The 24,543-nt window shown below is 39.8% G+C and overlaps 2 protein-coding genes and 4 non-coding genes across 7 annotated transcripts; all 6 read right to left on the reverse strand.

Annotated features, from left to right (window-relative positions):
• Positions 1-372: 372 nt before the first annotated feature.
• Positions 373-533, reverse strand: LOC121785631. Its single transcript, XR_006047015.1, has one exon. It is a non-coding gene; the product is annotated as a U1 spliceosomal RNA (small nuclear RNA).
• A 1,077-nt stretch (positions 534-1,610) lies between these two features.
• LOC121785603 lies at positions 1,611-1,771 on the reverse strand. The gene has a single exon (XR_006046991.1). It is a non-coding gene; the product is annotated as a U1 spliceosomal RNA (small nuclear RNA).
• Positions 1,772-4,131: 2,360 nt separating this feature from the next.
• Positions 4,132-13,300, reverse strand: LOC121785482. The gene is given in 15 exon segments (XM_042183927.1): positions 4,132-4,271; positions 4,354-5,066; positions 5,165-5,402; positions 5,479-5,806; positions 5,881-6,118; positions 6,227-6,397; positions 6,490-6,589; positions 6,681-6,714; positions 10,497-10,732; positions 10,822-11,531; positions 11,607-11,844; positions 11,925-12,258; positions 12,334-12,565; positions 12,678-12,951; positions 13,014-13,300. Coding segments are annotated over 15 exon segments (4,137 nt in total). The 5' UTR covers positions 13,165-13,300.
• On the reverse strand, positions 9,138-9,298 carry LOC121785605. Its single transcript, XR_006046993.1, has one exon. It is a non-coding gene; the product is annotated as a U1 spliceosomal RNA (small nuclear RNA).
• LOC121785604 lies at positions 10,059-10,219 on the reverse strand. Its single transcript, XR_006046992.1, has one exon. It is a non-coding gene; the product is annotated as a U1 spliceosomal RNA (small nuclear RNA).
• A 1,969-nt stretch (positions 13,301-15,269) lies between the features above and the next one.
• On the reverse strand, positions 15,270-18,317 carry LOC121783691 (ferric reduction oxidase 4-like). 2 transcript variants are annotated; one of them, XM_042181839.1, is made up of 8 exons: positions 18,109-18,317; positions 17,925-18,018; positions 17,671-17,847; positions 17,300-17,537; positions 16,880-17,207; positions 16,569-16,806; positions 15,786-16,495; positions 15,270-15,708 (listed from the first exon to the last, which is right to left on the reverse strand). In XM_042181839.1, exons 1-8 carry the CDS (start codon positions 18,257-18,259, stop codon positions 15,569-15,571), a joined length of 2,076 nt encoding a protein of 691 aa, XP_042037773.1. In that variant the 5' UTR covers positions 18,260-18,317; the 3' UTR covers positions 15,270-15,568. The 2 variants fall into 2 exon arrangements, with proteins under 2 accessions (XP_042037773.1, XP_042037772.1); XM_042181838.1 differs by having other exon boundaries at positions 17,671-17,850.
• Positions 18,318-24,543: the final 6,226 nt, after the last annotated feature.

The raw sequence follows: 24,543 nt of genomic DNA on the forward strand, positions 1-24,543 counted from the left end.
AACACATAGCCTCATTTTTGGAATAATAGTACTTAATTTTAATATTCTCTGTTGTTATTAAAATTTTTTCTTGTGGTGAACTTACCCCAATCTGACGTGATGCAAACATGTTTAGGTTGTCAGTTGTTTGCTTGCCCTATACATTTTGAGATCATGAACAAACCTATACCTTTTAGATGTTATCTAGTTTATAATCGCATTAACTACAAATATTATTTTCAGCAGCAAAACATACACATCTATTGACATGATAGATGTAATAATACTAAGTGGGGAACTATTCCATATTAAAAAAGCCCATTTTTCATTTGATTTCCATTCCTTCATCTCGTAATATAAAATCAAAGAAATTAATTTTTGAAGATGAATTGGGCAGGGGCCGCGCGAACGCAGGCCCCCTCTATCACAAATTATGACGTAGGCTCGACCACTTGGGCCGACCTTAGGCGGACACCCCTCCGTAGTGCAATGGAGGTCAAAAGCCTAGGCCATGGGCCTTATGGATCACCCATTGACCCCGTCCAGGTAAGTATGGATCAACATGTCCCTTGGTTTCCTTTTATATGCAATTCCTTCCAAATCTAATTACTACTCTTCATTATGGGATCACAAATTCATCAAATATTAAGTTATATATATCCCCACTCACCAACATCATCCAATCCAGAATCCAAGTATTTACAAGTGAAAGAGCTGTATGTTTCTTCGTCTAACCTTAGAAACAAGGTGGACGCACGTAGGGTCCTTCAATAGACACTTGAAGGCTATCTCCAGTGGATGAAAGCTTTGATAGAGCTCCTGAGACAAACTTCCTTCACTTCTCATGACAATGCTGAGCTGGTCTCTGTATCCATATTCTTGTTTTAGGTTATACTGTGAGTGTATGCCAATGGCAATGTAGTTTAGACATGATCTTCACATTACGGTTGATGGAGTATGATTCTTCCCTCAATTAATGCACAGAAATATTGAAAAAGATTCCTATTGAATGATCAGTGTTCGCCACACAATCTATAGCGCTTACATGGATTTATACGAGCAGAGGCGATCCCCATATCTTTTGTTGGGATCCCAATAATCTTAGAAACTGATCAACCAAGAAAACTACTTTGTTCAGAAAATTATTGAATGACTATATCTCCCTTTGTTCTGGAGATCCTTACCCCCCCCTCCTATCTTCATTTCACCTATTTATGGGATAAAAGATATCATGAACAACCAAGTCAAGTTGTAAATTAACACATAGCCTCATTTTTTGGAATAATAGTACTTAATTTTAATATTCTCTGTTGTTATTAAAATTCTTTCTTGTGGTGAACTTACCCCAATCTGACGTGATGCAAACATGTTTAGGTTGTCAGTTGTTTGCTTGCCCTATACATTTTGAGATCATGAACAAACCTATACCTTTTAGATGTTATCTAGTTTATAATCGCATTAACTACAAATATTATTTTCAGCAGCAAAACATACACATCTATTGACATGATAGATGTAATAATACTAAGTGGGGAACTATTCCATATTAAAAAAGCCCATTTTTCATTTGATTTCCATTCCTTCATCTCGTAATATAAAATCAAAGAAATTAATTTTTGAAAATGAATTGGGCAGGGGCCGCGCGAACGCAGGCCCCCTCTGTCACAAATTATGACGTAGGCTCAACCACTTGGGCCGACCTTAGGCGGGCACCCCTCCGTAGTGCAATGGAGGTCACCAACCTAGGCCATGGGTCTAGTGGATCGCCCATCGACCCCGTCCAGGTAAGTATGGATCAACGAGACCCTTGGTATTCTTTTATATTCAATTTCCCCAACATCTAATTACAATTTCCCGATGTGGGAACCACAAATTCCCAATTTTACTTGTAGTATTGTAAAACTTCAAATGTGATGATGCAGTCTTAGGGTGTCCACTATAAGGTGGACACGCCCAATAGTCCCGCCCCAGTTTTTTGTCCATAGCCCCAATTTTTTATCCATAGCCCCAAAATTCTATTTCCGCCACTATAGTGGACAACTCCAATAGCCCCGGAATTTTATAATCAACTTTCATTTTATAATATATCAAGTAATTATTAACAAATTTATCGGGCTCTAATTAGTGGATTAAGAAAGGCCGACTATACGAATTAAAAATAAAAATAAAAATAAAAATAAAAATAAAAATACAAATACAATACAAATTAAAATTAAAATTACACACTAAATTAAAATTAAAATCACACACTACATTGAATCTAGTACAAATCACTACCAAGTTTACACAACGCCACTACCTCCCCTACGTGCCCATACTTCTTCAATCAAATCGGCCTGCAGTGTGTTATGTGATGTGGTCCTGCGCATATCAGCGAAGCGTTGGATCAAATATTCATTGCTCCGTGGTACGCCCATCTGGATCGGCGCGGAGGCGACACCGTGACTTGTACTTGCACCCTCTTCCGGCGCCCATCGCTCTGCCGCAAATCCTTCATCTTCTATTATCATATTATGCAATATGATACAGGCTAACATAATATTCGCGACATCATCTTCGTGCCAAACTCGTGCCGGACACCGTATAATAGCCCACCGCGATTGGAGGACACCAAAAGCCCGCTCAACGTCCTTCCTAGCACTCTCTTGTTTGCGCGCAAAATATTGTTTCTTCGGTCCTACCGGTTGGCGGACAGTCTTCACGAATACGGGCCACCGCGGATATATTCCATCTGCCAAATAGTAGCCCCTACTATACTGCGTACCGTTGGCTACGAAGCTGATTTCTGGCCCCTCCCCCCGGCACTCCTCGTTGAAGAGAGGCGACGACTGAAGAACATTGATGTCGTTGTTCGAACCTGCCACGCCGAAATACGCATGCCAGATCTTCAGACGGTAGTCTGCCACGGCTTCCAGTATCATCGTTGGATGTTTGCTTTTGAATCCAGTAGTGAACTGGCCTTTCCATGCCACAGGGCAGTTCCTCCACTCCCAATGCATGCAATCGATGCTTCCTAACATTCCGGGGAAGCCGTGCACCGACCCGTGCATATCAAGTAGGCGCTGACACTCATCCGGGTTGGGCTTCCGTAGAAACTCCCCACCGAAAATTTCTCGGATCCCCTTACAGAACTGCCTAAGCACCGTGAGGCTAGTCGTCTCACCCATCTGTAGGTATTCATCGAACATGTCCGCTGGTCCAGCGTAGGCAAGCTGTCGGATTGCAGCGGTGCACTTTTGTTGTGTGGACAGCCCGATCCGGCCAGATGCATCACGCCGGAGGGTGAAGCACCGGTAACGCTCCGCCAAATTCGTCGCTATATAGTTGAACAGCCGCTGCGACATCCTGAATCTCCGGCGGAATATCTCGGGTGGATAACGGGGGTTATCCACGAAGTAATCATACATTAAACGTTGGTGAGCACCGACGTGGTCTCGTGGGATTGTCCGCCGATGAGTAATGGTGCGAGGGATCGGATCCTCCGCATCCTCCGCCTCCTCCGTCAAACGGGCCGCTACATCCTGTTGCACCTGTTGAATCAGAGCATTCCAGTTGTCTCTCCACAAATTGTTCATTTTCGACCCCAAATTGTAGTGAGAGAAATTTGTATAGATGTTGTGTTTGAATGGTGTGAAAATAATGAATGGAGTGTGGTGTATTTATAGGTGAATTGAAATGTAAAAAAAAAAAAAAAAAAAAATTCGCGCCGAATAGCCGCGGCTTCTTCCTCGTTACACTATAGGCGCCGCGCCTATAGGCGCGGCTATAGCTCCATCGCCGCGTCCTCGCCCCGCACGCGGCTATCCCGCGTCCGCCGCCTCCCTCCCCCCTCGCCGCGTCCACCTCCGGGGCGGACAACTCCGCCACTATAAGGCGCCCCACTTCCGCCCCAAACGCGGCTATAGCCGCGGGCGTGTTATAGTGGATGCTCTTACAATCGGTTGGGTTGTGTGCATACTTTGATAACAAGGCTTCAAACTTCATAGCATCTTATTACCTTTATTCAAACATCACTTGGTAAATAGACATTTTTTCAAATACAACATTATATTACATCATGACCAAATATATCAGCACAAAACAGAAATCAAACAACTTTAGTGAGCAATCTGAGAAACAAATAAAACAGAGAAGTAATCAGCATCGCATTCATCACCAATCAAAGCTCATGGCCTCGAAATGCAGGTTTTTAGCTAAACCAGAGGCGCATATTTTGGCAACTGCGTGTCTCATAGTCTTAGGACCGGAAACGAGAACCCCAACATCTGATCCTTTGCAATCAAACAGTATCCCTGCAGACATATTTGCACACACAAAATCAAGTTCAGATTCTCTGTCTTAACATGAGAGAAAAAAAGCAAGGAAATAACTCACTCTTGAGATCAGGCCTTGCACCATAGTGCACTTTTGTGGATTGGACAAGAGACTGGTGAGGCAGGCTCTCCAGTTCCCTATCCGAAGGGGATAACCACGAAGAAGGCGACATCGTTGGAGATTGCAGCTCGACATTCTGGACTTGATTCCCTTCTGAAGAACCTTTCCTCTTCTGCAAGAGAAAAATGGCACTAGTTGCTACAAAGATGCTTGCACAAACAAGAAACATGTCCCACATGATTTTGTAGCTGTAATGGTAGTTCTCTCCCCTTTTCTCGACAGGGTATATGTGGTAACGAGTAACAAGCCCGAGAAGAAGCAGAAACATGAGGAAGGATGATGAGATTATTGCACCAAGCCACAGCCAGCTGTTCTTCCCAAGCACTGCAGATATCGGAGAGTCTGATGAATTTGGCCTAAAGAGTTTTATCTCTATTTGGTTTTTGGCATCCTCAATAGGCTTTTCCGTCTCTTGGGTAACATAGGCTTCTATCTGCAGCTGCAGTTTCGAGAGGTCTAGAGAAGCTCCGGAGAGAGGGAGCAAGAGATCGAGCATGGTCAGATCACTTGTGTTCTTGAACGCAGCTACTAGGAGGAGTTTTGGAACCTTGGTGTCTGATTCAGCAGTAGTACTTTTGTGTATGGTTTCACGGATAATGGAGATGAAAGGGGCGATTCCGCTTCCTCCACTTATCATCACTAACGACTCGTGGCTGCAAACAAGTTGTGATTATGAGCAAGTAGTATATTGTTCAAAAAGAATGAGCAAGTTGTATATATGTAGAAATAGAGGAATTTGTGTGGGGTTTACCTTAGATAATGAGAGGAAGCCGGTTCATAAGGGCCCTCGGTCGATACTTGAAGATGATCTAAAGACATAGAGAGGTGTTTATAGAGCTTCTGAGTCCAACCTCCATGAGATTTGATTGCAACACTCAGCTTATCTTTCTCCATGTTGGAGTTGGAGATGACTGTAAATGGATGCCACTGCAATTTGCATATGCTCGGGACACGCACGAACAACGTACTGGCAGTATTATACGACAGTCCTAAAAGGAAATCAAACTCCATAAACATTAATATTGCTAAAAGGTTAGACAACTGCTTCTGTGTATAAAAACTCACTTGGATTCTTGGCAAAGGTGAGTTCCATTGTTCCATTTGGCAACAAGCGCGCGGAATCCAGCCTAGTCCTCTCTCTGGATTGGAGGAATCTCAAGTAACGATCGATGAGGAAGAGGAAGATTCCGGGCAGGATCATACAGAGATAGGCCACTCCAACATGGAACATGTAGAAGAATAAGTAGATGGTGTAGAGATGGTGGGCGTAGAAGAAGAGCTCGAACATTTTTCGCCTAACGCGTTGCAAGCTCGTCACCCAGATCACCAGCAGCAGCACGAACGCGATCACTCCAGCTACGTTAGAGAGGTAGGTGCTGCTCCACTCAAGCATCTGCATGAATTTAAACAGCAGATGTGATGAAATCATCATATTTTTTATGCATATTCTTAGGTTTTGAATATTACCAGGTACATTTGATCACTCATCGCCCACCAATATATAACGAATCCCACGCTATGAAGGGTGAAGAGCACCGAGGAGAGGTGGCCGAGCCAGATGTGGTACTTGATGCTGGAATCAGAGGTGAGGCCCACCAGAGGCAGCAGAGACGAGCCTCGTGTGACTGGGAAGAAGAGGAAAGCATAACAAGTGTTTCCGATGTATCCCAGCCTCAGTGACACGCTACGGAACTTGGCTTCCCATCTTGATTAATTAACCCCCACCCATCCCACACACAAAAAAAGTCTTAAGTCAAGAAATGTTAATGCTACTATAGACGATGAACGCAACTTAGTTGGTATGGAGACATACACTTTTACTCCGGGGGTGTGCATGTGGAGATGCCCAAAGCTGACATGCAAGTAGTTAGCCAAAGACCAGATCATGAGTACTACAAACATAGCTGCGAATGTCAGCTCGACCGCGTTCACTATGCCTAGTGGTGCCGCAACCATTGCCGGCCGCTTCAAGGAGAGGTACAACCTCTTGCGACTGCATTGCAACAACCCAAGTTAACTAATTCATTTTTCAGCCATTAGAGATGAATGAATGAGCTGATGAGGATAAAAAAAAACCACCTCTTAGAATCCGATTTCGTCTTTTTTAGATGTAGATAAACACACCCCATTGCAGCCACCAGCATAGGTGGGAAACTAAACAGAAGAAGATTAACACCTGAACCAAAAAATTACTAAACACAGTCAAGAAAATATAAATAGCAATTCAAACTTATCACTAATACAAATATGAGAATTAGTAGAGTAACCTTGTTCTCTAAAGTATGTGGAGTTGAATTTCTCCTTCAATTTGGGAGTCCATGAATACTTGTAAGTGTTTGTAGGCAGCAAAATCCATACTAACATATACCCTACAAACACCAAAACAAAGAAAGACTGCCATGCTGCACCATATCTCATCTTTCCTCAAATTCCCAAGTTCAGTAATCACAATGTGTTATTAATTTGGTGGAATTACATGTATATATAAATGTGGAGATTGCAATTTGCAAGAGCATGTTACGTAACCGAATAGGATGAAATAAACTGCATGAATCATGCACAAGTACTAACACTACACTACTAATATCCATTATTCAGGCTTCCCAATCTGTGTAAGCTACTTGATGCATATATAATCTTTCTTTTTTTCAATATAATATGAAAGTCAAAAGCTCGGATGTCTGTTATATGCTGCCTTTTAAGGCCAAAGGGAGTCAAATTCATTTATGAAAGTACTGTAATTTGCATTATTCCCATCGTTTGTCATATAAGAGACAAAGTGTATGAGCATGGTCATAGGCAGTCTCTTTGCCTAACTACCTTTGATACCAAACCTAAACTAATATGAGTTGTGACAGATGATTGTTTTGTAACATACGCCAACAAAGTATATTCTTAATTGTACAAGTACGATTGGAAGTACGCGTGGTTGACTTTAGAACTTTCACACTTCAGTGATGCTGTATGTGAAATATTTTATGCCATATAGACTATTAATATACTACTGTACTTCATTTAATTTGTTATACACAAAATAATTCAACTTGGTAATATTTGCATTTTCAACTTTCACAAGATACATTTGCTTATTTATTAAACGTAAAGCCATTGGCATCAATACTCGCAGCAGAGGATAATACACCCTTCCGTTGGTGTTGTATTAATCTGTTTCGCGATGCACGTCTCACGCTCTCCAGTGACGGAACCAGAAAATCAAATAAGCCGGTGCTGAAAATAAAATTAAAATTTAAAAAATACTAATAATAATAATTATTATTATTGTTATTTTCAATTAATTAATATTCCATTCGTCTGCCATAAGGAGTCCCGGTTCACTTATACTATAAATGGTAGGTACATCACACTATCCATTAACTTATTGCACTCACATTTTATTATAAAACTAATATAGTATATCAAAATGAGTTTCACATTTCACTATCTTTTTTCAACCACTTCCCTTTTATATTTCTTCTTTAAACTTATGCCGAACATAAATGAGACTCCTAATAACGAACGGAGAGAGTATTGTTTTAAGATTATGAGGATAGTTAGATTTGAAAAATAGAGATGAGTATGTTGTATGTGTTGAGCAATTGAGAAATTGTACTTTCATTTCTATTACATTACAATCAACTAAATAATTAATCGTGGAAACTCAACCATTGGACAAGAGTAATATGCAATGTATATTTCAATACTAAGATGAATATAAAATATTTATTTATAATATTTGATAATGCCTTCCTCATCACTTTTTTTATTGTTCAAAAAATTCTATGTTGCATATTTGGTTGAGATATTTGCAATATGCTTTTTTCTTATGAATACGATATTAGTATATTCCCCCCGTCCCATATAAATAGGTCATATTTTCTTTTTCGTCCGTCCTATACAAATAGTCCACATCTATTTATGGCATCCTTTTTTGCCTTCTCTTGTACTTTATTATTTATGGGTCCCACCGTCCTCTACACAATTTCAATAATTTTTTCTTCTTCTCTCTTACTTTATCAATTACACATTAAAACTTGTGTCAACCCTAAAATGCCTATTTCTATGGGACGGAGGGAGTATTTTGATTTGATGGAGTAATAAATTATTATCCAAAATATTTTAATCGGAGTAGTAATTAATTTAATATTATTACTCTGTAAAAAGTTAAAATAGCGTACATTGTGTCAGACATCTTTCTCTCTCTTGGTTTGTATATCTATTCTATCTCTATTTTTACACAGTCATATCTTCTCACCCATCTCTCTAAAAATCAACAAGAACAGTTACGGGTACTCTCTTCAATTTCCGCCCCAAGCACACAATAATTATACAGTGCCCGGCGTCGGCAAGCCCCCGCTGGAGCGGGGGCTTGTCCCTTACTAGTCCAGCGGGGGCTTGCCCCTTACTAGTTCCATCGCTGCGCTCCTCATATAACTAATAGGTTTCGGTCGGTCAGAGTTTTGAGTCATCTTGATGGAAAATTTGAAGTCATTAGTTTTCTATCTGAATATTCATGTCTCGTCATCTTTTGATGAATTAGTTGAGGCCATGCTTGCCATCCTGAGTAAAGTCCATGTTTCGAATCATCTAATCTAGCCAGGTTTAGGCCTGATTAAGACCAAAGATATTTTGACGAGTTGAACTAAGGGCAATTGTCTAAACTAGAAACTATTTTGAGTCAAGCCCTAGCCATGTTAGTATAAATCAAATATTTAAAATAAAATAGGGTAGGGGCCGCGCGAACGCAGGCTCCCACTGTCACAAATTATGACGCAGGCTCGACCGCTTGGGCCGACCTTAGGCAGGCACCCCTCCTAAGTGCAATAGAGGTCACAAGCCTAGGCCATGGATCTTATGGATCACCAATTGACCCCGTCCAGGTAAGTAAGAAACAACACGTCCCTTGGTTTCATTTTATATGCAATTCCCTCAACGTCTAATTACTATTTTCCGATGTGGGAGCACAAATTAATCAACACAATATAACCCCGCTCACCAACAACATTCAATCCATAATCACAAGCGAGTGAGCTGTATGTTTCTTCTTCAAACCTTGTGGGTGCAGGGACGTGTGGATACTTGAAGGCGATCTCCAATGGAGTCGGATGAAAGCTTTGAGAAGTGACTGACGGTACAAATCTTTTGTTGGGATTGCAAGGATCTTTGAAACTGATGCAAGAGTATCAGGATCCCACATATAAAGAAAGAAAACTACTTCCACATGACTATCCCACAAAGCATAGCTACTTCTCCAGCCAGATGCAACAACTTCAAGCTCAGCAAAGTCACTACTAAAATTTGTTGCTTACAGTTTATGTATACTACCTAGAAGATCTGATCAGTATTAGCCAATTACTATTTTCCATTGTGGGAACACAAATTCATCAAACATTGTGTTCTATCCCCACTCAACAACAACATTCAATCCAGAATTGAAACAAGGTGATTATATTGCACCTTCCACAGATGCTAGAAGACGGACGACTTCCAATGGAGTCGGGATGAGATGAAAGCTTTGAGTAGAAACTGGCAAAGAAGAATACCAGCAGAGAGCGTGCAAATTGTGATTGCATCTTCACCACAAACCCTATGATTAGTATCTTCACTATATTTCCACATCATAGAAAACAAATGTAAATTTGAAGATGGCAGGGGCCGCGCGAACGCAGGCCCCCTCTGTCACAAATTATGACGTAGGCTCGACCACATGGGCCGACCTTAGGCGGGCACCCCTCCAAAGTGCAATAGAGGTCACCAACCTAGGCCATGGGCGTTAAGGATCTCCCATCGACCCCGTCCAGGTAAGTATGGAACAACATGCCCCTTGGTATTATTTTATATGCAATTCCCCCAACATGTATTTATTATTTCCCGATGTGGGAACCACAAATTCATCATACATTAAGTTAGTATTCCCAATTTTACTTGTACGAAGCTTCAAATGTGCAGCAGTCTTACAAATGAAACAGATTGAATATGATCCCAAATTTTCAAAGCATAACTTAGTAAATAGTACATTTGTCAAGTATAGCATGTACACTACTTTACAGCATGACCAAATCTATATATACATGGGAAATCAAAACAATAGGAATAAGCAAGGCCTTAAGACCTCGATGAGAAATCTGAGAAACAAATAAAAATCGAGAGACGGTCGTTCTAATTAATCAGCAAAACATTCATCACCAGTCGAAGCTCATGGACTCAAAATGCAGGTTTTTGGCCAAACCAGAGGCACATATTCTGGCAACTTCATGCCTCATAGTTTTAGGCCCACAGACAAGGACTCCAACATCTGAACCTTTGCAATCAAACAATATCCCTACAGATATATTGCAAACATAAAATCAAGCTCGGATTCTATGACTTAATATGAGAGAGAAAAGCAAGAACAAAAAAAAAGAAACTCACTCTTGAGATCAGGCCTTGCACCATATTGCACTTTTGTGGATTGGACAAGAGACTGCTGAGGCAGGCTCTCCAGTTCCCTATCCGAAGGGGTTAACCACGAAGAAGGAGACATGGTTGGAGTTTGCAGCTCGATATTCTTAATTTGATTCCCTTCTTCAGAAACATTTCTCTTCTGGAAGATGAAAATAGCACTAGTTGCTACAAAGATGCTTGCACAAACAAGAAACATGTCCCAAAGGAGTTTGTAGCTGTAATGATAATTGTCTCCCCTCTTCTCAACAGGGTATATGTGGTAACGAGTAACAAGCCCGAGAAGAAGCAGAAACATGAGGAAGGATGATGAGATTATGGCACCAAGCCACAGCCAGCTATTCTTCCCTAGCACTGCAGATATTGGAGTGTCTGATGGATTTGGCCTAAAGAGTTTGATCTCGATTTGGTTTTTATCATCCCCAACGGGCCTCTCGTGCTCTCGAGTTATGTATGCTCCTATCTGCAGCTCCAGTTTGGAGAGGTCTACAGAAGCTTCGGAGAGAGGAAGCAAGAGATCTAGCATTGCCAAATCAGTTGTGTTCTTAAAGGCTGTGACTAGGAGGACTCTTGGGACCTTGGTGCTTGATTCTGATGTACTTTTGTGGATGATTTCGCGGATTATGGAGATGAAAGGGGTGATACCGCTTCCTCCACTTATCATCACCAAAGACTCATGGCTGCAACAAATTGTGAAGATCATGTGAAAATGAATAAGTTGTGTGTAGAAAATAGAGGAATTTGTGAGGTTTTACCTTAGAAAATGAGATGATGCAGGTTCATAAGGGCCTTCGGTTGATACTTGAAGATGATCCAAAGGTGTAGAAAGGTGTTTGTAGAGCTTCTGTGTCCAACCTCCATAAGGTTTGATTGCAACACTCAGCTTATCTTTCTCCATGTTGGAGTTGGAAATCACTGTAAATGGATGCCACTGCAGTTTGCATATACTCGGGACACGAACGAACAACGTGCTAGTTGTGTTATACGACAGCTCTGAAAGATAGTATTATTTGCGTTAGCTTTTTACGGGAGCTATGTACTGTCTCATTCATTCAAACGTATCTGATATTTACCTGGATTCTTCGCAAAGGTGAGTTCCATTGCTCCATTGGGTAAAAGACGGGCGGAGTGGAGGCGGGCGCTCCCTCGGGATTGGAGGAATCTCAAGTAACGATCGATGAGGAAGAGGAAGATTCCGGGGAGGATCATGCAGAGATAGGCGACTCCAACATGGAACATGTAGAAGAAAATATAGATGGAGTAGAGATGGTGTGTGTAGTAGAAGACTTCGAACATTTTCCGCCTCACACGGTCGAAGCTCGTCGCCCAAATGGCCAGCAGCAGCGCAAAGGCTATTACTCCGGCGAAATTAGAGAGGTAGGTGCTGCTCCACTCAAGCATCTGCATATACATAGACATTATTAATCACTTTACACTTCTTGAATAATTCATTGATCAAATTTGTTATCATGTTTCCAGGTACATTTGATCAGTCATGGTCCACCAGTATATGATGAATCCCACGCTGTGTAGAGTGAAAAGCAACGAGGAGAGATGGCCGAGCCAGATGTGATACTTGATGCTGGAATCGGAGGTCAGCCCGATCAGAGGCAGCAACGACGAGCCTCGTGTCACGGGAAAAAAGAGGAAAGCCCAGCACGCGTGTCCGATGTATCCCAGCCTCAGTGACACGCTACGGAACTTGGCTTGCCATCTTTATTAGTTAACCCCCCACCCACCCACCAAAAAAAATCTAAATCAAAGTCAATAAATATAAATATCAACGATGAAGCGCAACTCAGTTAGTAAATGGTATGCATACATACACTTTTTCTCCGGGAGTGTGCATGTGGAGATGCTCGAAGCTAACATACAAGTAGTTAGCCAAGGACCATATCATAAGTAATACGAACATGGCCGCGAAGGTCAGCTCGACTGCGTTCACAATGCCTAGCGGTGCCGCCACCATCGCCGGCCGTTTCATCGAAAGGTAAGACCTTTTGCTACTCGCGAAGCTGGATTTCTTGTGCAGATGTAGATATACACATCCAAGGGCGGCGACGAGCATAGGAGGGAAGCTTAGCAAAAGAAGATTAACCCCTGCAAATTAATGTGTTACTATTATTAACCTAAGAAAAATATCCAAATTAAATATTACTTACCTTGTTCACGGAAGTAAGTGGAGTTGAGCTTTTTCTGCATTTTGGGAGTCCATGAATTCTTGTAAGTCTTTGTAGGCAACAGAATCCATACCAACATATATCCCACCAAAAACACAAGGAAGAAAGACTGCCATGCTGATCGATATCTCATCTTCTTTAATTTCTAGAAGCTTCAGATTATTTGTTGGGTGTGTTGAGACATCATTTAATATCTGTGTATATATATGTGTGTGTGTGTATGAAGCTGGTATGAGAGAAACGGCATGATTCATGCGCAAGTACAAACATTATCGTACTAAAATTCATTATGCAGGCTTCTCAACCTTACAGATATTATCTATAATAGTAGTAGTAATAGTATAATATTTTGAAATACTATAATATGAAAGTCAGAGACATGTTGGATGGGATGATGCCTCTTTAGGCCAATGAGAAGTCAGAGATGTAATCAATTTATCTCTTTAATTAACATTGTAGATTCAGGGTTTTTGGTTTGAATGTTTGATAAATCCTAGTTGTATAATTTTTGGTATATACTGATCTATGTATTACTTACTTTCTTTTTTTTTTCTTTTTTTCTTCTGGTTCTCTTTTTTTTCTTTCAACGGGGTTTTTTTGTTTATAGTACTATTTTGTATTTTTTCAAAAAAATTTAAATGAATAATGAGTTATTGGACTTAATTTAAGATGTTAAAACGAAATTAAATTTTAAAATAAATGAGGAAGTGGGGCTTTTTTATTAGTTTTGGGAGTGTATAATTAGATATGTAATACTAATACTTGATAATTGTATAACAACACATATTGATCCGAGATGGATTAATAATATTCTGCACTTGTGTTTTATAATTAGGTCAATTTTTTTCAGCCATATAATATCTTTCCAGTTGTTTCCTTAATATAAAATGCCATGGATATTATTCTGCCGTCTCTGTCTCTAACTTCAACTTCATTTTCCCCTCTAACTTTATAATATTTCATTTCAATTCCCTTCTATCCAACTAAAATTAGCTGTGATAGTTATATTCATATATTAGATCTGCCTATGGAGTACTACCCATTTTAGGCAAAAAAATGTACTACTACTACTACTAGTATACGACTTCCAACACGTGATAGTACCATTGGAAGTACAGTTGACTTTTGGATCTTCAAATTTAATCGATGGCCAATTCTTAGGGACAAAAAGGTGATTCGCTCACCCCAGGCGCCCCCATAACCCGGCCCGACATCGCTATGGAGGGGTTCAAACACGGTACCTCAGCGGCCCATTAGGTGGGAGGAACTTACACTGGTAACCAGCACACAAGGAGCCACCACAGTGGTGAAACTCCCACACTGCGGCTGCCAGCATTCGATCCTGTGTGCTTAGGGACAATCTACCACCCAGGAACCAACTGAGTTAAGCCCAGGAACCAATCGATGGCCAATTCTGTGTTGCAGTGTTGGTGATGATCAATGAATTGTTTTTGCAACAGTTGACATTTATGGCGGTCAAATGAAATATTGAATTGAAATGAAGGGGTAATAGGATAATGTGTACATGTATGGCGCTATCATTTATATTAACAAATTAAGATGGTGGTCATATCAAAATAAGATAAGTAGTTTCGATTATTTGGTAGCTCGTCTCCATACCATTGGGCATTTCATCAAATTTAATGTGTCGGAGAATTAATTTAGATGAGATTTAGTGTCCCCCCATGCATGTCTCATTCATAGTGTAAAAAAAATACTAAGTTATTACTAATATAATAGTACATCATAATTAATACTACCATATATTTGAAAATTTTAAAAAATATTACTCCTAGTACATTCTAATAATTATTTTTATCTAATAAAAGTGAATATATTATAAAAATTAATTACATATCCTAATTTTTTGTAATAAACTCCCATAATAAGTGTAAAATTCAAATAAACATACACAATTAATATGCTTAATAAATAAGAGAAGGTAAAGTTAGTGCTCGGAAGCTAAATTGGGCCGTGCATTGCACGGGAGTGCTATACTAGTGTGAATAAAGTGAAAGTAGTACATAGAATAGAACACAGAAAATGGACTAATCATGAATCCCAAATAGAAATTAGCAATAAAACGGTAAGTTACTAAATTGACATCTATATTTGAGATTAACTTCTCCAGAAAACATTTATAATTTAATATCTTCACGTTGATACATTTGAATTTTGATGTGTATCATTGATAGGAAAAGTTTAGGTTAATTCTATTTTTCTTCCAAGTAAAAGAAGGGTCAAAATTATTAATTTTCATAGTTAAACTAGAAGGCAAGATCCCTTAGCAAATTGCTAAAATTTATACATATCAATTTATCACATTCACACAAAAATAACGTCATGAACCAACCACAGACTAAAAACCAAAACTTCACATGTATTACAATCAAACAGATTGAGCAACTTCAATTTTAATCAAGCATAAACTGTATACACACATTGCTGATTATAACAGACAAACAAGTAAAACCACAATCTCAATCCTTTCCTTCTTTACAACAATAAATTAGGTTTCTGCAGCAGCATTACATTCATCACCAGTTGAAGCTGATGGACTCGAAAAAGAGGTTTTTGGCTGAAGCAGAAGCACATGTTCTTGCAACTTCATGTCTCATGCTTTTAGGCCCGGAAACTACAACCCCAACGTCCGATCCTTTGCACCCAAGGAGTATCCCTGAAATTGTATACAGCACAAAACATCAACATTCTTGAAACCCAGAAAAGGAAAGAGGAAAAAAAAAAGAAACTCACTCTTGAGATCGGGTCGTGCTCCATAGTGTATATTTGTGGATTGAACAAGAGACTGTTGAGGCAGGCTCTCAAGTTCTCTATCCGAAACGCTCAACCAAGAAGAGGGTGATCTCGTTGGAGTAGGCAGATCAACATTTTCAATCTGATTCTTCCCTTCTCCAGATATACCTTTTTTTTGCCAGAGGAAAATGGCACTAGTTGATACAAAGATGCTAGCACAGACAAGAAACATGTCCCACAGAATTTTGAAGCTGTAATGGTAATTCTCTCCCCTTTTCTCCACGGGATATATTTGGTAACGTGTTACAAATCCGAGAAGCAGTAGAAACATGACAAAGGAGGATGAGATTATCGCACCAAGCCACAGCCAGCTGTTCTTCCCCAGTACTGCAGATATGGGTAAATCTGATGGACTTGGTTTGTGCACCTTCGTCTCAATTTGATTCTTGGCATCCTCGACGGGCCTTTCTTGTTCTTGAGTAACATAAGCTTCTATCTGCAGCTGAATCTTTGAAATGTCTAATAGAGAGCCAGATAAGGGAAGCAAGAGATCAAGCATGGTTAGATCGGTTGTGTGCTTGAAGGCTGCGATGAGGAGAATGTTCGGAACCTCTCTGTTGGATTCTGTACTTCTGAAAATGATTTCGCGTATGATGGAGATGACAGGAGCGATGCCGCTTCCTCCGCTTATCATCACCAAAGACTCATGGCTGAACCAAGTACAAACTTTGTGAACACAAAGAACTTTAAACTGGAAAACCTAATCATTTATGCAGTTATTACCTTAGAAAATCAGATGAAGCAGGTCCGTAAGGGCCTTCAGTAGACACTTCAAGATGATCCAAAGACGAAGAAAGCTGTTTGTAGAGCTTCTGAGTCCAACTTCCCTCGATCCTGACCATGATGCTTAGCTTATTCGTCTCCAAGTTGCTGTTTGACATCACTGTAAAAGGATGCCACTGCAGTTTACAGATGCTTGGAACATGCACGAACAAGATGCTTGTGGGAGTATAAGAAAGCCCTAAAAGGAGTGGATAAGGTTTTATCAGCATTTAGTTTTTCCAGAGAATGGTTAATAGTTATTGACACTTCACCTGGATCCTTGCTGAAGGTCAGTTCCATGGTGCCGTTAGGTAAAAGGCGTGTTGAATCCAGCCTAGCACGCCGTCTAGATTGTAAGAACCGCAAGTGTCGGTCAATAAGGAAGAGGAAGATCCCAGGAAGAATCATGCAGAGATAGGCCACTCCAACATGAAGCATGTAGAAGAAGAGATAGGGAAGATAGAGTTGGTGGGCATAATAGAATAGTTCAAACATTTTTCGCCTAACACGATCCAAGCTCGTCGCCCAAATCACTAGAGAGAGCACAAATGCAATGACTCCAGCAAAATTGGACAGATAAGTACTGCTCCACTCAAGCATCTGCATTGGGATTTAGTTCATTCTTTATCAAGATTCGGATCACTTGTGATGGATTAGCATATTTGAAACTGGGAAAACTACAAGTATGTTACCAAGATCATTTCATGAGACATTGCCCCCCAATAGATAACGAAACCTATGCTGTGGAGAGCAAAAAGAACATTTGAAAGATGGCCAAGCCAGATGTGATACTTGATACTAGACTCCGATGTGAGGCCAAGGAGAGGCAAGATTGATGATGCTCTCGTCACAGGGAAAAATAGGAAGGCCCAAGTTGTGTTTCCAATATAGCCAAGCCTCAGGGATACGCCACGGAAGATAGTTTGCCACCTTCAGAAAACAAAAAAACAGAAGCTCATAATGGCATATCACGGAACAAAGAGTTTTAGCAGTATGCATAAAACAAAAACAGAAGCTCAGAATGGCATATTCACAGAACAAAGAGACAGATTTTAATACTTACTGGGGCATTCCGTCCATCATCATGAAGGGGTACTTTATGCTGACATACATATAATTTGCTAGAGACCAAATCATAAGTATTATAAACATGGCTGCAAATATTAGCTCCACATAGTTGACTATCCCAAGTGGCGCCATTACCAATGCTGGACGTCTCAGGAAATCATAGTAACTCTTACTACTGCAACAACGAGCATAATTTATTTGATATGTTTGGTGGGTGTGGGGGAAATGAGTAATCCAGCAAGGCCATACCTCTCAGAATTCGACTTCTTAAGGAGATGTAGATAAACACATCCCAAAAAAGCAGTGAGCATAAGAGGAAAACTGAATAAAACAAGATTCGTCCCTGCATATATAAGAATGGGAGTGAAGTGAAGTGAAGAAAGTATGGAATATGTTAATAAGCAAATGGATGTACATTAGCCCAAAAATTTACCTTGTTCCCGGAAGTATGTGGAGCTGAGTCTTTCATTCAATTCGAGAGACCATGACCTCTTGTAAGTTTTTGTAGGAAGCATGACCCATATAAACATATATCCTACAAACACTAAAAGAAAGAAAATCTGCCATGCTGCGCGATATTTCATCTTCGCTCTTGAAGTTTCTGCAAAGCTAAGATCTTTTGGAGTTCAAAAGTAAACACATCAAAATGTTTGGCTTGCACATGTATTAAATGTACTCTGTCTATATATATATGTGAGTGTGTGTGGAGATGCAAGTTTTATGCGTCATCATCTCAAATCAAAGAAACGGCATGTTTCATGCACAAATACAGACATAATAGTGCTGAAGATTGCTTGATTGTGCTTCTTTAAACTGCAAACAAGTGGATAATAAAGTATAAATGTCTTTGTAGATTGAAAGTCAAAAGCTCTTTATATGAGTCACCATTTATGCAAATTCCAAAGATATAAACTGTGGTGAAGCAAACCATATCCCACATCGGAGAATAAACAAGAGTTGCAAGCATATAAATGGACTACCCCAACTCCATTAGTATGATTCCTTTGGGGGAATACCCCAAGAACAAAACCGTGAGGACTTTGCCCAAAGCGGACAATATCATACTAATGTGGAGTTCGGGTGTGCACCACCGGGACCCAACATAAACTACTCCCTCCGTCCCACATAATTTGACTCATTTCACTTTTACCATTTTTGGTAGTGGACCCCACATTCCACTAACTCATTCCTACTCACATTTAAATATAAAGCTAATATATAAAAGTGGGACCTACATTCCACTAACTTTTTCAACTCACTTTTCATTATATTTCTTAAAACCCGTGCCCGGTCAAAGTGTCTCAAATTATGTGGGACGGAGGGAGTAATAAGTTATTCTCGAGAACCTAACCGTTAGTTTTTAGTCAGCAATTGAACTTTTGAATCTTCTTCTACACAAATACTCCTGAGGTAACAACATAAGTATTATGGATACATATTGTGATGCTCCTATGCTAGATTAATGAATGGAGGTTCTTTCTATGTCATGAAATTATCTGCTATTTAGCAATGTAAATAATCACTATTTCAAATTAAAAAATGGAACATTTCCCATAATATTGGCTTTAACACTGAAAAAGACCGCTCTAAACAATATGTATGTTATAATTCAACATTATAGATAATCATGCTATATTATCTTTACACCAAACAGGGCAGCATAACAAGTTGATAATATCATGTAAGTTTGCAATATAAAGTCTTGCCAAGGCAAGGAAAGATAGTACCACAAAGATTTTAAGTACCAATGAAGTACAGTTGACTTCTGGGTTTTCAATTTATGGCAGTACATATTGGCTAATTTATCATATGATTGTGGCCTATGATATTTCATGTCAACGCTAACGGCAATAAGAATTACTCCTTCCGTTTCTCCATAGTTGAGTCATTTTTCCATTTTAGGAAGTTCCCTCATAGTTGAGTCAATTCCCTATATAGTAATTTTTTTCTCTTTCTTACTTTACTCTCTCTTACTTTATTCTCTCTACTTTATTTTCTCTACTTTTTTCCTTCTCTTACTTTTTTATTTATTTATTTAACACATTCAACATATCTTTCTTAAACTCCGTGCCGAAAAGTTTTGCCTTAACTATAAAGAAATGGAGGGAGTAGCATTTTTAAAAATAAAACAGGCAGGCATATCCAGAGTACAAGAGGATCATAATGCGGAGACTCTCGATATAATGGTTGAAATTAGATTTATTTAATGTATTTGCAGTGATACATTACTGTTCTAAACTAACATGACAACATCAGATGTACTCTGACTTTTAACTCAACGATATTTGCTTCTACAACTAAATTTCTTCCTATATAATGATGCATACTTTATGAATATCAAGTTATCATAACACAGCTGAAATTTGATGCCATGGACATGTGACTCTAGTAGAAGTACTAACACATGGTATTTAGCAGAAAACTTTTAACAATTTTTTTTTGGAGTGATATAGATAGATAGCTCTCTCTCATTATTGAAATTGCTCAGCTTCATCTTTCTCTGCCTCTATATGAAATAAAAAGTAGTATTTGTAAAAAGTGAGTGACATAAATTATTTTAACCTACTTAAAAGTTCCTGACCGTGAAACTGGATATGCAGATAAGATAAGATCTTGAATTGTTCTTCGTAAATAAGATATTTGCCAAAAAAAATCCTTTAATCTCTTCGTGACAACAAGCATGCAAAACGTGAACTGAATGCAGACTGATTAAGTAGGATCTTTTTACGATATAAGACTGGTTTCCATTTCTAGAAACTAATTATCCCTTTAAAGAAGCTTCAAAATGGACAGATTTTTTTTAAACATAAAATGGAAACAATCAAAACATATTACCTGGATAGCATGCTTTTCTTCCGGACTGGAGTAGACATGAAGTTGGAGATTTCAGCTGTGATGTATCCAACTCCATAAGCGAAGTATTAGACTCAGATTCAAGTCGGCGTATTCCCGCCGAGGATCTCCTCGGTTTTACTTGCTTTCGTATTTTCCGAAGTGTTAGCTTAGTTTAAATTTCACGCTGTACTGTTCTGAGTTTTGGTTTTAATCAAAGTTGCTTTCGTTTTCATCGTGGTGTTTACTGTTTCACGTAGTTAATTTTCATTCCAGTTTGAAATTCACTTGACCCAGTAGTTAAAATTTCCTTGATCAAGTTAGTAAGTTAAATTCTGTCTAGAGTAAAATCAGTAGCTAAAAACTCCCAAAGTTAAAGCGTGTCAGCAGCCAACCCCCTGTTCACTACTCAAACACTTGATACACTAGCTTCTATGTGGGATCGACCATGAACTTGCCGCTTTACTGTTAAAGTAGTACAAAATTGGGAGTTTATAAATTTCTTTGGTAGGAAACGAGTGAGAGCGAGATTGCATTGATCAAGTGGCAGCGACATTTGTTAACTGATCCAACCGGTTCGGTTATCTTCCATATAACTTGATTCATACTCTATTCGCGCCCATTCTCGAGGCCCATCCAGTCTTCGTCCTCTTCGTCGCACCGGTGTGCAGAATCCCGCCTTAGAACTTCTGCTTGTCCCTCAAGAGCACCCAGATGCTGAAATGCTTGAAGTCATCGTACAGGGACTGATACGACAACAGCGCTCTATCGCGCACATCGCTCAAGCTCTCGCCGCTTCCCTGCTCCCTCGAGCACTTCTCGTACTCCGCCGCGAACAGGTTGACTTGCTTCTTCACCTAATCCCAGTGCTTGCGGAGCTGCTCCCTATGACGCTTATACGCGGTCCGCGGCTTCGCCTCATTGTAGCGCTCGGTGATGCGCTCCTAGTACGCGAGCTGCTTTTGGTTGTTCGTGAATATCGGATCCTCCGATATATCCACCCAACACCTCGCCAAGATGAGGGTTTCATCCGGTTGGTAGTTCATACGTCCGAGGGCGTACTCTTCATTCGTTGCCGGAGGTGGCAACTTGTACGCCCTGTACTGGGTCCGCTTCTTTCTAGCGGGGCGGCGGAGGGGGCGGCGGCGCGACGGGAAGGGGCGGCAAGGTGAGTTGGAGACGGCTCCATGTCTGAGAGACCGTACGAATTTGTACTGAAATTGGGATCGTACTGCGTGTTGGGATCGAACGACCGATATTCGTCAAGTTGTGTACCCGGTCAATGTGCACCGTCTCCGTGAGTATTCACCGGAATCCATTTTATAGCGTAAGTTGAGAGTGGAAAACTGAATCGAAAGGTTACAAATAAAATGTGGGGTAGGAGTATTTATATAAACACAATTTTTGAATTTAAAAAATAAAAAACGCGTTGCTTCGTCCGCGTCGCCCACAATGGGCGGCCGATGGCGCAGACTAAGCTTAGGGCGAGGACGACGCGTCGTCCATCATCCGCGCACCCACAGTGGCGGACGATGGCTCGCCCGAGGCATCGGGCGGCCTATCGTACGCTCCACTGTGGATGCCCTAAGTTGTTTTCAAAATATGGATACTCATAAAGCCAACTATCTCTCACAACATAAAAATATTGTTATTTATATTTTATGTAATTTTTTTAAAAAATAATTATTTAAATATTATATTTATTGACTTTGTCAAATCGACCCCACAATTATGAATTTCTGGATCCGCCGTTGGTTGACCTTCGCTATAAATATGAGAAACATGAATCACCATCCCACACATGTGATCAATGTCTTCAACCAACATCTATTGTTTCCCCAAATGTGATTAAAATTTTCAACCAAACTTTTGAAACTTGAAACGCCAAGATAGCATGAGAGATCAGAAGCTAAACAAATCGGTAATGCATTGTTTTTCTACTAGAGGAACCGAGAGGAATGATGTTTGATCTTTGAGGCTGTTTGATTTAACAAGTTAAAATAGTGTCTAGATTTTATGATTAGATATTAAATCTACAAACTTTCAGAGTTTAGACCATTTTATTTAGCGAATATTAGATACACAAATTTATAAAGCAAAGAAAGTGAAGTCTGGCAAAAAAATTTTAAAATAAGAGAGGAATTTTGAGTTGGCTTGAGATATCATCAAATGGGCCGAGGCCCAAAACGTCTGTCAAGTGCACACACAAATACATTTCTTTTGAGAAAAGTAGTAGTACTACTGTATAGGTGTATCACATAAATATCTCAGTGGTCTATAGCATATTCTCTATAGTAAAAAATATTAAGAAAAAATTGAGAAAAATTATCAGATCAATAATATTGAAAATATTATAAAGAAGACATGAGCTATGGTGCAAATGAGTTACGTGAGAAAATTCTCCATCGTGCATGGAAATTTTATAGTACTCCATATCCTAAAGAGCATATGAAAATAATAATAAAAAAAATGAGTGAAAATATGTGTATTCCACTATTGCATGGAGTATAAAAGAAAGAATACCCTCCAATTTTAAAAGTCCGTCGTATACTTTTTTTATTTTTCGTTTGAATAATTTGTTGTCATTAATACAACAATTAATCGTCAACTTGACATCTGAAGTATACGTTTTGATGGATGAGATAATCCAGTGTTTTGTGAATATTGTTTGATTAAATAGAGTTAGTATATGATTAGTCTAGACTTATAACTATTGATCTTTCTCTGTGACAATGACAATATCAATATCAAATTGATTTATTTTAAAGTAATTGAATACAGACATTAAATAGGCCAGGTGGAAATAAGTGAATCATATGGAGTATAATGGTATACATATAGGGCTCGTTTGGTTGGCATGTTAGAAATATTAAGATAGTTATCACTAGATAGTATTTTCGGGCCGAAAGTAAGATAGTGATAAAGATAGTGTTTTTATGACGTTGTTTGGTTGATATGTTAGTCTTCAAAAACTATAAATGGTTAGAAAGTAAAATGACCAAAATATCCTTATTACAAATATTATGTTCATTTTGTGTTGGAATATTATAAATATACTTTGTGACTAAATTAGCTTAATTAATAATATTTTATTACTTAAATCATAAAACAAATCATTAATTTAACACAAATTAGCATAGGTGATCTCAATTGACAAAATTAGTGAGACTTGAAAGAGGGTTAGTGACGCGATTCCAATAGTTGATGACCAAATCCGCCATTGTTGTCCGATCAATTAGCTTGATCACCATCGCTGGCGGCACCTCCAGCTCCACCTCACCATCCTCTGCCTCCTACTCGCAATCGTCCACCACCTCCTCGCTTCCTCCGACGCCGATCCCCTCGTCAAAGGCCGCACCGCCGTCCACCTCTTCACGTCCCTCCAATCCACCTTCCTCCTCTCCGCCTTCCTCCTCCTCGCCGTCGCGCTCCTCCTCCACTCCCTCCTCCCCCTCCCTCGTATTTAATTTGTTTTATGGATCTTAAATCCTCTTTCCAAGATCGACACCAACATCATCTCACAGGTCTCTAATTTCTCCATTTCCATTATTCAATTCGAAAAATCCCCAATCATCTATCAAATCGAATTAAAACAGAGCACATTTTGATGTAAACAAATTCAATCGCTGTGGTGCAGGTAGCGCCACCGCAGAAATTAGCAAACGCAGAGCAGACTCCAGCACGGCGTCGAATCTGTCGACGACGGAGCAAATCAATGAGAGGAAGGCGAAGCAGGATCCAATTATCGGAGATCGTAGGGAGCGATGACCTATTGCAGCCTAGCTTCCACAAATATGTGACGTGTTAGGAGGGGCGCCGGAGACGACGAAGACTTGGAAGAGCAGGAATCCTCCGGCAGCAATAGCTTTGCCGGAAGGCGGGAGAGGATGTGGAAGCTGCGTCGAGGAGAGGTAGGGGGGAACGTGGATGTGGAAGGCGGGAGGAGGAAGAGAATTGTTGCAGAAGAGAGAGAAATTGAGGGTGAAAGAGGGTGACGAGAGATGTGTAGTTAGAGAGAGAGAGGGGGGTAACATTG

This window comes from Salvia splendens, chromosome 21, assembly GCF_004379255.2.
Source record: "Salvia splendens isolate huo1 chromosome 21, SspV2, whole genome shotgun sequence".
In the NCBI taxonomy this organism is placed as follows: domain Eukaryota; kingdom Viridiplantae; phylum Streptophyta; class Magnoliopsida; order Lamiales; family Lamiaceae; genus Salvia; species Salvia splendens.